The 17798-nt window shown below is 39.1% G+C and overlaps 1 protein-coding gene across 4 annotated transcripts in view; it reads right to left on the minus strand.

The window, feature by feature from the left end:
- Positions 1-246: 246 nt before the first annotated feature.
- CYYR1 (cysteine and tyrosine rich 1) overlaps positions 247-17798 on the minus strand; it is a 117870-nt gene continuing 100318 nt past the window's right edge. Inside the window, exon 4 of one of the 4 annotated variants that reach the window (XM_017956494.3) lies at positions 247-710. In XM_017956494.3, coding sequence (XP_017811983.2) covers positions 703-710 — 8 coding nt within the window. In that variant the 3' untranslated portion in view covers positions 247-702. Of the gene's footprint in view, positions 711-12699; positions 15121-15928; positions 17544-17798 lie in introns of those variants that run through there. The other 3 variants (XM_003895581.5, XM_009202406.4, XM_017956493.3) reach the window with 3 other exon arrangements.

A 17798-nucleotide genomic window follows, 5' to 3' on the forward strand; every position in this document is an offset into this window, starting at 1 on the left:
ATCAGCCCTCGCTTTTATGTTATCTGACACAACGCTTCTTGTCCCTATCCACTCTCCATAAAGTGAATGAAATCAGCAGTGAATCTTTGTGTAGTATCATATGGCTCATAAGCATCCAGAAGTGTAGACAGAACCATACAAAGAACCCAATTCTCCAGTCCAGGAAGTGGCAAACAGGCTAGTAGAAAGTCCAAAGAGAAGACCCAAGGATTTTTAAAAATGAAAATAAATTTTCGAGACCTAATCTTGTGCTGGGAAGTTTTATTTCTGGGTGTACTTTTGGTGGATAGGCTGAGAAGGGCTGCTTAGAGTTTTGCCAGCATTCTCCAGGCACAAGGAGACATTTTGAAGTAAAAAAATATCTCCAGGGAACCATAACACTCTACTTTGAATTACTCCTAATTTTATTCCAGTACCACCTCTCTAGCAGCCATCCCCAGCTGCTACTCAACAACCCAGCTACACCTCCAACTCCTTCAAGATCCATGGCAATGATATGATTTCCAAGATTTTCTTTTTTGTTTATCATTTGTACGTATCTACTAGAGATGTGCTAGAAGAAGCACTCTGCTGGGACGTTAATGTATGTTGTGATGGGACAGATAACCATGACCAAATTTGAAATGGTATCAGGCTGTGTATTTGCAAATGTGCCTTAATCCTATATCTTCGTTTTGCACCTCTCTCTCTCATGTGCCACCATCAAGCATCTGTAACAGGAGGATAAAAATGCAGTTAGAGAAATCAGAGCATTTTGGAATCTTAAGAGCAGTATATTAATACAAGTATTATATATTGCAGCAAAGAGATATATCTTACACAATTTTGTCATTTGAAACAAACACACATTATAGTAACTCTCTGTATATATATATACACACACACACATATATATATATATATGTTTAAGGTAAGCTAGGCTAAGGTATGAGGTTCGGTAGGTTAGGTGTATTAAATGCATTTTCTTTTTTTAAAATTTTTATTTTGCTTTAAGTTCTGGGATGCATGTGCAGAACGTGCAGGTTTGTTACGCAGGTATACGTGTGCCATGGTGGTCTTCTGCGCCCATCAACCCGTCATCTAGCTTTTAAGCCCTACATTTCAACTTAACAATATTTTCAACTTACAGTGGGTTTATCTGGATGTAGCTAGTATTAGAAGTTGATGAGCATCTATAAGTATGTACTATATATCTATATGTATACATCACTCTTTGCCTCAGTATCTTCCACTGACTTCCCAATTCATTCAGAATAAAATCCAAAATCCTTACCATGGCTTACAAGGCTTTACATGACCTGTGTTCTGACACTTATGTGACCTTATCTTCATCTTCTCTTCCTTTCACTCATGATGCTTCAGCCACAATGGCCTCCTTGCTCTTCCTCAAATGGGCTGAGTGTTACCCTACCTCAGAGGGTTAGCTTTTGCTGTTTCCTCTTCCAGGTATACCTTTGTCCTAGATACTGGCAAGTCTCATTTCCTTGCTTCTTTAAGTTCTCTGCTTAAATGGCACTGTATCAATAGTTCCTTGATCATCCTATCAAAAACCCAGGCTTTTGGTTTCCCAATCCTGTTACTGTCTTTCCTTTGAGCTTGCTCTTTTCTCTCAGAGCTTTTTCACAGTCGATGCACTATTTATTTGTTTATGTTTTCTTCTCCTCCATTACAATGAAACTCCAGGGAGTTATTTGTTCCCTGAAAAATCTCCAGCTTCTAGGACCACGGCTGACACATAGTAACGTGCTCAGTCAGTATGTGTTGAATGAATGAAGGAATATTAACAAAGTTAGGCCTATATAGCACAACTCATCTCCTTGTTTACTGAATTGATGATCTGTGTCTTTATAAAGGACTTTTACCACTGTGAAATAGTTGAGCCTTGCTACATCCAACCAACTAACCAATAGACAAGTGAGTAAAGGACAGATGTATAACTAATAGGTTTAATAAACAAAATGAAATGAAAACAATCATTATTGGTTACAGTAAAACAGGAAATGAAAGCCTCTCAGATTGTCAGACTTTGAAGATACATGTTCTTAAGGACAACTCTTTAGATGACATTATCTATGAGCCTGACTTTAGCCAAAGCAAATGTACAAATGAATTTTGCCTTTTGATCGTCTCGTCAACTTGATGTCTAGAGACGATTCCATCTACTTCATCTATGTTGACCAGTGTGACCAATGTGTCTGCTGTATTCTCTGTCTACATTCAGCTAAGACTTTTCACTTCCCACAATTTCAGTATTCTCACCTTTGAGATCACAGGGTCACGCTTAATGACCTCTAAGGTTGCATCCTGTGCTAATGTGTCTTCACAGCACTTCCTACAATTGAATTTGATGAATTAACTTTGTAGTGACCTTTTTTCATGTACCGTACATAGAGATTTACTGTATTCTCTATGAGTTAAAGGATCATGCCAATTTTCTTCATTGCTATACCCCCAGCATTTAGTGTCTGACACAGTAAGTTCCCAATAAAAATCTGTTGATTGAATAAATGCCGGCATGAATGAAATAAATGAATGAAAGCGATTCTAAAAAGGGTGTTCACAAACATACCAAGCTTACTTTTTGATAACTTGTGGGAAGAGGTTATCATCTTCTTCCTACGAAACCTACCAATCTTATTTTATTTATAAACTTGGGCTTTGAGATGTCATGATATCAATGGACCCATTTTAGTAATTTTCTGTTTCATTCTTCTTAAGTAGAAATCTTGCCTTTAATATTTTAATGTTAATGCTATCTTACAGGTACAGGGTCTAACTCACTTAAATCCATGCTCAGCACACGTAAAAAGCCAATGTTTTAATTTCCAAAGACACACTTCAAACCTGGTGACATGAAAACAGTGCTGCCTGATTGGATTTTCCCCATAACGAATGGAGGCCATAAAAAGGACTTATGTCTAGTATCAATTATTCATACTCCAACAACTTGTGCATCCACAAGTTACAGCTCAACCTCTTTACCAACAATAAAATGCATCTTTTCTCTGAACAGAATGCAGGTTGCTGTCAGGTAAAAATATATCTTGACTTGAACAATGGATATTTGCATCCATCCCTGGGAGTCATGGACACAAGGCCATTACTTGGGTGAAACAGAACTGTCAAAACAGAACTGCGGCAAGAGAGGCCAAAGCACAACTTGAGATATTCTTGCTATTGAAACACCAGTCTATAAAGTTTGAAGAAGAGAAGGGAAGTAGAACATTTCTTAAACCCACCTGCTCCTCAGATCAGCACAGTCAACTAAGCGATTCATTGCTAATAGCATGTTAGCATCATTAAATAATCAAAATATTTTAGAAGTAATGACCCCTCTGTAATTATAGGTTTTTTTTTTCTTTGGGGTTGATAGTGAGGTAACTGAGGAAGTGAAATCTTGAGAAAAATTTAGGGCAGGAAAATTCTTTTTTAATGCAATTGTCTATTGTGGTGCACTAAATACCAGTAGCATCTCCCTAGATGGTGCATCACCTGGGGTCCTACTGCACTGTTTCAAAAACTCCTTGGCCTGGGGTGACAGCGATGGTACCATTACTCATGGTGAATCATACCCATTTAAAAAGCCAGCATAGAAAAGGGGTAGAAGGGGAGGAGGAGAGCTGGTTCTTATAATCACTTCGAATTTGAGAACTTTGGACTTATATGCAACTTTGCCCTTATTAGAGTATTTGTGCAACTACATTCTACACCGTACATTATAGCTCTATAAAACACATTTGATAATTGATTCAACATATACTTCTTACTCAGTGCCTACTCTGGGTGCTAGGTATAGAGTCGTGCATTGAGCAGACTTACCCCTGTTCTCAGGGAGTTTACAGTCTAGTGGAAGAAGGGCACAGAGCAGAAAGAAGTAAACACACATTTGTTTAACTACATCTTGGGATAAGTGCTACGAAGGCAGCATATAGGGAATGTTGATTCAGAAAAATGAACAAGATTTTGTTGGAGACCTGCTCAGATCAGGTTGTCAGAGAAGGCTTATTTCATGGTTTGGCATTTAACATGCGATCTGGCCTACATAGCGGCTCTTGTCTGTAATCCTAGCACTTTGGAAGGCCTGGGCAGGGGTATCGCTTGGGGCCTGGAGTTGGAGACCAGCCTGGGAAACATTGTGAGATCCCAGCTCTACAAAAAATAAGTAAAAAATTAGCTAGCCATGGTGTTGAGCACCTATTGTCCTAGCTACTCCAGAGGCTGATGCAAAAGGATTGCTTGAGCTGAAGAGTTGGAAGCTGCAGTGAGTCACTATTGCATCACTGTCCTCCAGCTTAGGCAACAGAGTGAGACTGTGTCTCTAAAAAGAAAAATAAAAAAAAGTAAGACCTGAGGAATGAGAAACAGTCAGCTATGTTCCAGATAGGAATCAGAATGTGCAAAGGCCCTGAGTTTGGAAAGAGCATGTCAACAATAACCTGAACCAACAGTTGTGTAGAGAAGTGGCACAGCGCAATGGATAACAGCAAGGATGCTGTGGTCTCCCTGCTCAACTTTGCATGCCATGGTTAGATGTGTGACCTTGGAGAAGGTACTTAACCTCTCTAAAAATCAGTTTTTTCACCTGTTAAATGCAGATAACATTATAATTATATGAGGTAACATTTGTGAAGAGCTTAAAATAGTGCTTGATACACATTAAGTGCTATGTGTTTGTTAAATTAAAAAATAATATGTAGGAGAGTGGAAAGAAGTGTCAAGTAACTGGAGTCTATATCCAAGGATTGCTACCAAAAAGCTGTCCCATCAGCAGTAACTTTGAACAAGTCTCTCATCTCTTCTGTGTCTGTTTTCTCACTTAATAAGTGTTACACAAAAATGTCCTATGGTGTCTCTAAGAGTCTATATGATTCCTTTTTATTGGTTTGTTCATCCTTGACTGCTGCCATGCACATTTTATTCTTTTTTTAATTTTAATTTTTTATTATACTTTAAGTTCTGGGATACATGTGCAGAACATGCAAGTTTATTACACAGGTATACATGTGCCATGGTGGTTTGCTGCACCCATCAACCCATCATCTACATTAGTGTTTCTCCTAACGCTATCCCTCCCCTAACCCCCCCACCCCTCAACAGGCCCCAGTGTGTGATATTCCCCTTCCTATGTCCATGTGTTCTCATTGTGCAACTCCCACTATAAGTGAGAACATGCAGTGCTTGGTTTTCTGTTCCTGTGTTCATTTGCTGAGAATGATGGTTTCCAGCTTCATCCATGTCCCTGCAAAGGACATGAACTCATCCTTTTTTTATGACTGCATAGTATTCCATGGTGTGCCACATTTTTTCCATCCAGTCTATCATTGATGGGCATTTGGGTTGGTTCCAAGTCTTTGCTATTGTGAATAGTGCTGCAATAAACATATGCGTGCATGTGTCTTTGTTGTAGAATGATTTATCCTTTGGGTATATACCCAGTAATGGGCTTGCTGGGTCAAATGGTATTTCTGGTTGTAGATCCTTAAGGAATTGCCACACTGTCTTCCACAATGGTTGAACTAATTTATACTCCCACCAATAGTAGGAGCATCTGCTGTTTCCTGACTTTTAATGATCGCCATTCTAACTGATGTGAGATGCTATCTCATTGTGGTTTTGATTTGCATTTCTCCAGTGACCATTGATAACGAGCTTTTTTTCATATGTTTGTTGGCTGCTTAAATGTCTTTTTTTTTTTTTTTTTTTAAAGACAGAGTCTGGGTGCAATCATAACTCACGGCAACCTCCAACTCCTGAGCTTAAATAATCCTCCTGCCTCAGTCTCCAGAGTAGCTAGGGCTATAGTTGCTCACCACCATACCTGACTAGTTACAAACTTCGTGTGTGTGTGGAGATGGCATCCCACTATGTTGCCCAGACTAGTCTTTAACTCATGGCCTCAAGCAACCCTCTTGGCTCAGCTTCCCAAAATGTTGGGATTACAGGTGTGAGCTGCTGCACCTAGCCATTTTGTTCTTAAGAACACAGTGGCCTTGCAGAAGTTTTCATCATCTGAAAGTTGGTTAGTGGTAGAGTTGAGACTAGAACCCAGGTCTCCTGCTTGCTTTCTCAAATAAACACATAATGCAAACACAGAACAGTTGAGAAGAGATGCTGGTCTATTTTAATATATTGGTTGATATTAAAAGATATTTTAATATCGGATATTTTAAAATATTTTTAAAAGATATCTGAAAGTGTTGGATGAACAAAATGTCGAATAGAAACAAAAGATAAGTTGACCATTGACATTAAACCTTTTTTGTACTGTGTACACATCCCTTTTCCCTTTACAGATCCACTCTCCACACCCTCCCCTCTATTTCTGCCCAGGATTCTACACTGCTTGGACTGCATCAAGGACTTCCCTTGACACTTGTGCTTCTGGTTGGATATTTTTAAATATCCACATATTTTTAAAAGAATGAAAGTGTCTCAACCAGGGCCTTGGGAAGAAGTAGATGGCCACCCATACTGAGTAATTTGAAGAGAGTTCACGTGGATAGAGTGAAGTGAAACTATAAGCAGTAGTGCAGTACTCCATGACTAGCAGCAATAGGGAAACTTGGCAGCCCTGGGTCTAAAAGGGCAAAGAGAAACTAAGAAATATAGCTGTTTGGAGAAGGCATGTCATGGGAATTGGAGTTGTGTTTGAGAGGCACCATCCAAATAAGTACTTCAAATAAGTATTCCATCCTCACTCTCCTTTTTCCTTCTGCTCTCCTGAATGGCCTCCCCATTGGCCAAATTCAACCAGGAGCACAAGTGTCAAGGGAAGTCCTTGATGCAGTCCAAGCAGTGTAGACTCCTGGGCAGAAATAGAGGGGAGGGTGTGGAGAGTGGATTTGTAAAGGGAAAGGGGATATGTACACAGTACAAAAAAGGTTTAATGTCAATGATCTTCTTACCTTTTGTTTCTATTCAACATTTTGTTCATCCAACACTTTTAGATATCTTATGTCATGCCAGATATTTGCTCAAAAAATCATTATATAATGAAGTGATGTCTGGTCCTCATTTTTATTTCTGCTGACATATTGTAAAGAACTTGTGCCAATATGATGGTCAATTCACATAAAAATTAAATAATGAGTTCATCTAAATTGTTTGATAGAATTATTCTATTAATTCATTTGAGTTTGGCAAAATCAATAGTTTCAGGTAAGTACTACTTTATGGCTGCTTATGCTGTACTAGGAGAAAAGGGTTAGTCATTGAAATCATTGTATTCTGCATGTAACACGGAAGGCAGGAGCCCAGGCTGAGCTTAACTGCTCACTCTCAGTATTTGAAGGACTGAGCACGGGGAGCGGTTCTACCAAGATTTTCTTTGCATGAGAGAATAAGAAGTCTCTTAGGCAAGGTTCATCCTAGAGGAAGAAAAAGTTAGAATTATGTTCGCATAAAAATGTCCTGTTTTTCAGAATTGTTTTAATATAATAAAAGCACAATGCCTATCACTAGAATTTGCCTAAAGATTATGAATTGACATATTTACAGTATCCAAAGCTGCAAAATGGGGATAATAAGAATACCTATGCCATGGGTTTGAGAGAGTTAAATGTAAATTAAATGTAAATTGCTTAGATCAGTGCTTGGTGCACGTGCACACGCGCGCACACACACACACACACTTACTGTTGTTATTATTTAAGGTAACACATTTCTAGGGACTATTCCATTGAGAATCAACGTTTTTACAGTGGCATTACTGCTTTTCAGAACATGGATAAATGCACTATTTCTCTCCATACATATTAAATAATAATAGCACAAAAGCTGGATGCAATTTTATAACCCATTTTCAGCCAATTTTAGTGTTTTTGTTTCTTTTCAGAATATTCAGTAGTTTTTCAGCATACCCTGGAGAAATGGTAATGTGAAAACTATGGCATCTTATTTTAGTAAAATACCTTTAGTGTATCCTTTGGACATTGCTTCTGAAGTCTAAATTGCATTAGTATCTATTCTATGGAAATACAATTCGTGAAGCAATTATTTTCTGATATTTGGTTGGTATTCTTTTTATGTAAAAATGAGAAGCTTAATTTTGAGAATTATGAAAGTGCCTCTCCCAAACTGACATGTTGTCCTGTTCCCACTGAGTCATTCAAGATGAGCACATTCCTCTCATGAAGGGACATGTGTTAATACTGCACTTAAAGGCACGATCTAACTCTATCTGTACTGACATGTATCATCAATTAAAAACTATGAAACTACAGCCTTTGTTCAGTTGTCTGACTCATACCTTAGATTATGGACTACAGTTAGAATATGTTACTCTCTATAAACTCACTTCCTCTCATTCTTAAAGTTATTTTAATATTCCTTCATGTCAAATATTAGTTGCTTACTTAATATATTCAATCATTTTTACCATGTCCCAAATATCATGTAGGTACTCCCTGAGGACTACAAATACCCAAGGGACAGTCTTGGCTCTCAAAGAGCTTAGAATCTAATGGAGGAGACAGACATTTACACAAACCTATTACAAGGCTACAAGAGGGATATTGGATTAGGTACCAAAATGGCTGGAGGTGGGAAATGATTAATTCTGATTGAAAAATTTACCAGAGTCCTCTTCTCCAGATATCAGCTCTTTACCTAGATCTGGAAAGATGAGGAGGGTTTCTGCAGCATAAGTGAGGGTTTATCTATCCTCAGGCTAGGAGGTAAGGGAATTAGCACTGTGCCTTCAGGTGGTGGCAAGGGACACAGAGGGTGGTCTCCAAATTCATTTCACAGGTAAAGCAGGAGTTGAACTCTGAATGTTTTATCCCTTTGGATGGCTTTCAAGTTCCTTTCAGGTCAGTAGGGAAGATGATATGCAAAATGTGTGATAATCAAGACATTAACTGATAAGGTACAAAAATGGGGAATCAGATCTCTTGGATCTCTTCAGATTTTAGTCAGAAAAAATTATTCATCTTGCAGGGTATGGAAACAATGCAAGGTATCTTATTCATTTATCAGCCATGACCAAACGAGATTCAGAAAATGATTCCCTTGCTTCTTCCTCACGCTCAGAAATTGCAGGTACGGACCAGGTGTGGTGGCTTACACCTGTAATTTCAGCACTTTGGGAGGCCGTGGCAGGAGGATTGCTTGAGGCCAAAAGTTCGAGATCAGTCTGAGCAACATAGCAAGACCCTGTCTTTACAAAAAAATAAACAAATTCGCCAGGTTTCATGGCGCGCACCAGTATTCCCAGTTACTGGGGAGACTGAGGTGGGAGGATCATTTGAGCCCAGGAGTTGAGGCTGCAGTGAGTCAATGTCATTCCTCTGCACTCTAGCCTGGGCGACAGAATGAAACCCTGTCTCTAAAGAAAAAACAAACAACAATTAAAAAATAAATGACAGGTGATACACACTCAAAAGCTATTCATGACTGGGTTAGAAAAAGGAGAACAGAGGCTGGGCACGGTGACTCATGCCTGTAATCCCAGCACTTTGGGAGGCCAAGGCAGTTGGATCACCTGAGGGTCAGTAGTTTGAGACCAGTCTGGCCAAGATGGTGAAACACTGGCTCTACTAAAAATACAAAAATTAGCTGGGTGTGGTGGCTCGCGCCTGTAATCTCAGCTACTCGGGAGCCTGGGGCAGAAGAATTGCTTGAACCCGGGAGGTGGAGGTTGCAGTGAGCTGAGATCATGGCATTGCACTCCAGCCTGACCAACAAGAGCAAAACTCCATTAAAAAAAAAAAAAGAAAGAAAGAAAGAAAAAAAGAAAAGAAAAGTAAAAGGGGAGCAGAGCAGAAATAGAAATCAAAGTCTAATTTTTAAAAAACCAATTTCTCCTTCATGCATCCAGAGAAGGCAAATATTCCTAACACATCTTCCCACAGTTCCAAATATTTCCTTGGATTGGATGTTATTTTTAGGGAAGGCATTCAGGATTAGGTTAGGTAGCAACTTGATCCACTGAACACTCATCTGGGAACTTGTCTTGGAATTATTTTCTTGTTGAAGACTAAATATCTTGGAATGGAGTTGAAACAAAGGTTAGAACTGGCACTATTTTAAGACTCGTCCGTAAAGGTATGTGGTATGTGCTGTACTTCACTCCCTGCCTAATACGATGGGCCTTAGTCTAGCTCATAAATGAAGTTCATGAGAAACACAAGCCTTGTGTGTATCTTTTCAATATTTCTTAGGAATGTAGCACTTATCTAGTTAATGCAGCCCTTGAATGTTGCCAGCTCCATTCTGCTCTTGTCGGTTCAATGAAAGCAATTTGATCACAGTCAAGCATGGCCTTGGATTCTTTCAGCTGTTGAGTTGGTGCATTCTCATTAGAAGGAAGGTATTATTTTCTATGTTGCCTAAACTCTAAATAATCAATTTAAGGAGAAAAAGATAAAATATCTTTGCTATGGTACACCCACTACTAAGATGGCCCTCAAAGCTCTCTGCCTTTTGGTTTCCATGTCCTTGTGTAATTCCCTTCTCTTTTATGTGAGATGAACTTAGTGTCCTGGTTCTAAAGAATGGATTATGGCAAAAGTGATGGGATATCACTTCCAATATTAGATTTCAAAAGTCTGTGGCTTCTGTCTTCCTAGCATTCTCTTCCACTCCATGGTTCTTGTTTGATTGCTTGCTCTAGGGGAGCAAGTTGACATATTTAAAGTTGTCCTATGGAGAGGCCCATATGCCAAGGAATTGAGGGTGGTTTCTGGCCAATAGCTAGTGAGAAAATGAAGTCCCTAGCTCAAAGCTTGGAGGGACTGAATCCTGTCAGTGACCATGCGTGGGAGTGAGCTTGGAAGCAGATACTTTCTTAGTTGTACATTGAGATGACGGCAGCCTGTGACAGTCCCTGAGTCAGAAGACCCAGATAAGCCACTCTCAGATTCCTGATCCATAGAAACTGAGATAATACATGTTTCAAGCCACTAAGTTTTGAGTTAATTTGTCACACAGCAATGGATGATGAACGCACCTGTTTATAGAAGTGGTAAGGCTTAGGAGTGGGGCATAAAAGAAAGAGAATATGTCTATTCAGTTGCATCTGTCAGAGTCACCAACCCAGGTAGGATCTTTGTGACAGATGTTCTACATATACTGTTTATAATCATTGCAACCACCTGGCAAGGATGGTGTTATTCATACAGTTTGGATGAAACTGAGGTTATGGAAATGTTGTTATTTGGCTCAGAACATGTAGTTAGAAGATGACAGATGAGCGAGGAACCAAAGTCTCCCTTACTCTGAAGCCTTGGTTCTGTCCTCTGTATTAGAGGGGTGTTAGAGGCCTGAGTGGGGTTAAGTAGGCTGGAAATCAGAATCACCTGTGGGTCGTTTTATAGTTAATCATGTCACTTTCCTTTTCTGGAGGTCCTGACACTGTTTAAACTAACCATACTACACAGTACAGTTGCACCCGAAGAGTTTTGCCCTTGTACAAGTTCAGCCATATCCCATGCAGCTTGGGCCCCAAATCAGAGAACAAAAACTATGCATTGCAGATAGGTTTTGATTGAGAATATGGTAGTCTTTGGATGCCTCTATGGTGATTAACAAGGTGACCATATGACTTTGGCATTCTGGTGTTAGGTCATTTTAATTAAGTGAAAAATTAAAACAATAGTACCCACAGCTCCACTATTTGATGAGCTTCATATATAGTCTTATGTGTCCCAGTCCCTTCCTCACCTACAACCAAAAATTGACAAAATGAGTTTGGTTAAAGAAGGACAAGTTGGAAGTAGACTGGATGTATGATGAGTGCTGCCTTCATTTGGTTGTGGGAACAAGATTATGAAAAAACAGAAGGGTAGCCTACACCTTAGGAAGATGTAGGTAGCCCCAGATGCTCCTGTAGTGGCAATTTGCCTTCTGAAGCTGGGTAGGCAGCTGCAGAACTGATTGGACTCTGAGAACAGGCTGCGGCTCTGTTTCACCAGCTCTAACGTCAGGTCTAAGGTCTCTCTCCTATCATCAGCCCTTCAGCTCTTGCAACAGCTTTCCTGCCCATGGCTCTGGAGAGGGCCAGATAAGCCTCTGGCTGCTCATGGTTCTCACGCAAGTTATGGTCTTGCTTCCATGGGAGTGGACTCTCCACACACATAAGTGAAAGACATCACAATTAGCTGACAAAGTCCATAGTTTCTCCTGGAGGAGGCGATTGGAGTGGTCTCTTTTTCAATGACTTCCTACAATTTCACTGTGTTTTTGCATAGATTTCTCTAGAGCAGCAGTACCCAATAATGTAGGTAGCCCCTAGCCACATGAGGCTATGCAGCATTTGCAATGGGGTTAGTGAGATAGATGAAGTAAATTTTTCATTTAATTTCATTTCAATTAAATTAAACTTAAATGACCGTATGTAGCTGGTGACCGTTGTGTTGGATAATACAGTTCTAGAGGTTGTTCTCATTGTATTGTTGTTTTGTTAATTTATTTTGGGCTGATATTTACTGGACACTTTCTATGTGCCTGGCACTATACTTAGAATTTTCTATATATTCATCCAGTTTTTGCAGAATGCGATGAGATTGATAATATTATTTACATTTTCCAGAGCAGAAAGTTTAATCTCAGAGATGAAGTAGCCTGCTTCAGATCACACAGGCAGGAGACAGGATTCAACATAAAGTCTGTCTGGCTCCAGCCCTATGTTTCCTGTACAGAAGAATGAGGCAAAGTCGGCAGGAATAGAGGGTTAAAAAAATGGACACAAGACAATGAAAATATACTCTGCGTTATAATAGGTTCTTTCATTTTATTGCTTATTGTAAACACTTTGGCCACAGCAAATGTTAGTTTTTAAATAACCATAATTCAAAGCTTTCACATCCTATACTGTTTTTCCCCAAGCATCATCATCTATGAAAACACCCAGTGAACTCCAACAGTCTATACTTGTAATGTGCGCATTTATGCTATTATGCCACTTAATACAAATAGTAAAAATACTCATCTATTGTAGGCTTATGGGTTTGTAAAATGCCTTATGGGAGGCCATAAACAACTCAAAGAAGAGAGATGGTGTGGACTGAACTGGCTTCTATTTGGGGAAAATTTGCAGAACGTAGAAGGTATGCAATAAATGTTTATTGATGGTGAAGATGATAAAACTCTATTTCTGCTGGCCTTTCCTTTCCATTTTTCTGAAAGAATATATGGTATATTTGTATTCAGCATTCTCAGACTCATCACAGGGACCCTGGCACTTTGAGAGTCATAGCTGCAGTGTAATTGGGTCTGACCATATGCAGAAGAAAAATAAATTAAAGCATAGGTACTATTAAAATTGTGCTGAAAACTTTATGTAAGTCAGGGAGCCCCTCACTAGAACAGGCTGAAACTCCTGAATGCTTCGCATCCTCATGTATAAGAAAATAATCAGTGCTTAAAAATCAAGGAAGTCATTCAAAACAAATTCAGCTTTTGGACCTTACTGACAGGTAGATTATATTTCAGTCAGATCAATATCTTTCTAATATAGGTATTTGAAAGTAATATATACTACTTATAATAATGATGTAGTAAGCTTCTTATCTGCAAGTATAGGTACTATAACTTAAACCTTAAAATGCTTCATTTGATTCTTTCATTCAGCAAAATTCTTGGCACTTTTTGGGATTTCACTGAATTTTGATGATGACATTGGATTAAACATTTTAGATTTAATCGCAAAATGACATAAAAATCTAATCATCTATTTCCAATGTTCAATATATAATTTTTATAAATACCTGAAACAACTCATATAAAAATATAAAATGTTAAGGTCACTCACAGCAAAATACAGCACATTAGAATTATTTATTATACATATAAAGGTAGGCACTTCATAAAATTTGCATTTTGGCAAAAGGCAACAGTTTGATGTCAGTATCTTAATTTTGTTATTAACTTTTTTAAGAGAATAGATTATCAAAATTTTACAAAAAGAAAAAAATAATAGTTTCAAAGATTTCCACAGAAGGGAATCTGAACTTCATTTCCCACTCTTCCTTCTTTTTGCAAGCCTATTGTGTATCTTCATGGTCAAGTTCTGAGATTTTTGCTCCCTGACCTGAAATCCTGTGGGAATATTTGATTTCTCATCTTTTACTCAGAAGTGATGTGTCTGCTACCTGTGGAACGTGATACAATTTTTTTTTCTCCCCACAGTTGGAATAACCTTTATTCTGATCTACTACACAGTCAGATGATGTTTAGGTGGTAGTAGCTGGCATTGAAGAGTTCTTGGCTTCAAGTGGTTGTTCAGTCTTTTTGGTCTTGTTTTAACTCCGTAATTAAATAAATAAGATCCAACTCTTTCTGTTGTATTCACTATTGAACACATAGAAATTCACTTCACACCCACCTAAAACACAAGCAGAACTTCTGAGGCCCAATGAACCCATCTACTATTTGATTTTGTTATCCCTTCTGGAGCATGTCTCTACCAAGAGCTTCACAAAGCAATCTAGTCGTTGCTCTTTCTTGTACTAAAACCAGAGCACCCATCCTGTAACTTCCACCAGGACCTCAAATAGTGCTAGGCACATAGTAAGCTCTTAGGCATTTAAAATACATTTATTGATGAATGAAAGAATGAACAATTCTAGTTCTGACTTTTAAAGCTACGTAGAATAAAGTTGCTTCCTTGTGTAGGCCAAATCATTCTCCCATCCTACTTAGATCTCCTTTTTTCCAGGATCAATACTGAAACTTCCTTCACGTTGGCCTTAAACAACATGATTATCAGATATTTTGTCAATTACATTACTCTTCTCTGAATGTGCTTAGGTGGATCAGCGGATCTCTTAAAATATGGTTCCATAGAACCAAACATTAATACTCCAGATGAGGTCAGCTTTGAGCAGGGTAGAAACCCTTTATCTCCTAGCAGGGATATTCCACCTGACATATTATCTGACCCCAAAAAGTATTCCTTGGAGCAATTCTTTCCTGCCTGTTTCTGAGTAGATGCATTTTATTCCAGGCAAGATCACCCATTGGCACATGTTCCATTCTGGGAGATAGATTATTTCCTTGGGTTTCCAGGATAAGGAGGGGGTGGAGAATGCTGTGCTGAGCCCTGTGGGGTGGCAGAGTATGGAGGAGGCAAGTCTGCACAGTATTCCATCTCATGGTCGTAACCATAGGGAGGTGGTGCTGCTGAAAAAGAAGGGGAAGAGAACATCAGGGAGTTAGCAAGTATTTGCATTTCTACTGTGTTGAAGCCACTGGGCTAGACACTTTGGGAAGGGACATAAATTGTGGCTGCAAAAATCTTAGTTTTATTAGGTCAAGACCACATATGTATGAAAGGGTAAGTGCTCTAAAATGTGGTATCATGGGTCAAAGTGTTAAGAATTGGTTGTTTAGAGAAAGTTTCTTGAAAATATGATGCTGAAGGGGCAGAAAGAGAAGCTGAGGGACAATTCAGGTTGATCAAAAGCACTGAAGTGGGAGAGCCCTTCAGCTCAAGCAAAACGTGCATGAAAGGGAGAATGGGAAAAGACAATGAGGAGTCTAGTTGTATCACCATGGTGGGCTCTGAATGCAATGTAGAATGTATAACATGTAGTTATCAGAGATTCTTTGATCATGGTAGTGAATATGCTTTGGGAAGACCACTCAGCAGTTGACAGAGGCAGAGGTAGATGAAAGAAAAGCTGCAACAATGTAATGGCATATGTGAGGGATGATAAGGGACTCATGACAGTGAGGGGAAAAGCATCCTAACAGTCCTTGAGCAGCCAAGTCTTTAGGTGATGACTGGGTGTGTGGAGAAAGGGGAGAAAATGAAAGAAGGGGTTGAGGTATTGGGTACCCAGTACAGGACTCCTATAATTGGAGGGGGGTGGAACCATTACAGAAATATGAAGAAGAAGACAAAAAAGGAGAACAAATAGGTTAGGAAATAAAGATGAATAATTTAATTTTCTGCATCTTATTTGAACATTTTTCTTAAATTAACTTTTTACTGTACCATACGTCAGTGTTTTTAAAAAGTTTTTAAATTTTAAATTATTTTTTGAATCGACAAATAATAATTGTACATATTCATGGGGTATATAGTGATATTTTGATATGTATAATGTATGATAATCAGATCAGGGTAACTGGTATACCCATTGTCTAAAACAGTTATCATTTCTTTATGCTGGGAACATTTAGCATCTTCCTTCTACCCATTTGAAACTATATTATTATTGATTATAGTCATCCAGTGGTATAGAACACTGGAACTTATTCTTCCTATCTAGCTGTAATATTATATCCCTTAACAAATTTCTCCCTATCCATCCCTTTTTCCTACCGTTCTCAGCCTCTAGTATCCTCTGTTCTACCTTTTAATACACTTTATGACTATGCATAAATGTCTATTTTGTAGTGGTCTCAGTTCCTTTCTCTAGTGTTGATAGAGAAGTACTCCTGGAGCTGAAATTTATCCGTGCTTCCAAGAACTGAATCATTTTGCAACATCTGAGCAACTCCCTCAGCAACCAATCTGATGAATTGCCAGTTGCTGAATCATCCTCAGGATCCTGATTCTGCTTGGAAACGGACATGCCTTAATTGCCTACTGTGAATGTAACCCAACTCACAAGACCAGTGTCATAATAATGCAAATAAGTGGGCAAGCTTTTAATACTAGAATGGCAGAAAAGAACAGACAACATTTCAACAAACTTTTCTAAATGTCTTCTCTTAGGTTGATGCGAAAGTAATTGCGTTTTTTGCCATCAAAGTAATTGCAAAAACTGCAATTGCTTTTGCATGAACCTTAATTTGTACTCTTTCCAATAAGAATTTGACAGTGTTCTGATAAACAGACATAGACATACATAGCACTTCCACCGATATGCTGACAAAAACTATGTTTTTGATATGGTTTGGCTCTGTGTCCCCACCCAAACGTCATGTCAAATTGTAATTCCCAGTGTTGGGGGAAGGACTTGGTGGGAGGTGATTGGATCAGGGGGGTGGATTTCCCCCTTGCTGTTCTCAGGATAGTGAGTGAGGTTTTACAAGATCCAGTTGTTTCAAAGTGTGTAGCACTTCCCCCTTCTTTCTCTCTTCTCCTGGCCACGTGAAGATGTGCTTGCTTCCCCTTCACCTTCCGCCATGATTACAAATTTCCTGAGGACTCGCCAGCCATGCTTCCTGTACAGCCAGTGGTACTGTGAGTCAGTTAAACCTCTTTTCTCCATAAATTACCCAGACTCAGGTATGTCTTTATAGCAGCGTGAGAATGGACTAATACAATTTTCTTCTGGATCTTTTTAGTTTGCCTATCTTTACCAAGAGCTTGATGATTTGAACCGCTTACTGATTGCCCTGTACTTGGAGGATGTGAGGAAGCAGAATTGAGCCACTGAAGAGAAGAGGAAGACGGAACCACAGAACTGAGTGGGATGTCCCCTGAGCACTCCTTTGTGGACCAAAAGTCTTGCAAGTCTCTAGTGGGCTGGGCAGGCTGAGGGCGTTCGGCCGAGAACATAGCTCTGTAAATAAATCAGCAAGGATGCACACACAGTTTCCCCAATGCGCCCTCAGACCCTTGGAGGCTGGGCTACTCCAAACTCTGTTTCCTGCAACAAAATGGAGTAAGTCCTGTGGAGTCTAAATACACATTCCCTCTGCATTATACCCACTCCTTAACTTCATTATATCTAGGAGCACTGAGACAAAGAGATTTATAATAAACTTCATCCAAGCCAAGAATGAAACACTGCAGCCTCCATGGAAAATAGGAAGTTGCAGCAGGAAACCCTTTGAACTGTTTCATATAAGCATGTGGTTCTATGCTGCTTTTCTGCCAAAGCTTTTCCCTGCCTCCCACTTGA

Source organism: Papio anubis, chromosome 4, assembly GCF_008728515.1.
Source record: "Papio anubis isolate 15944 chromosome 4, Panubis1.0, whole genome shotgun sequence".
NCBI classification, from domain to species: Eukaryota; Metazoa; Chordata; class Mammalia; order Primates; family Cercopithecidae; genus Papio; species Papio anubis.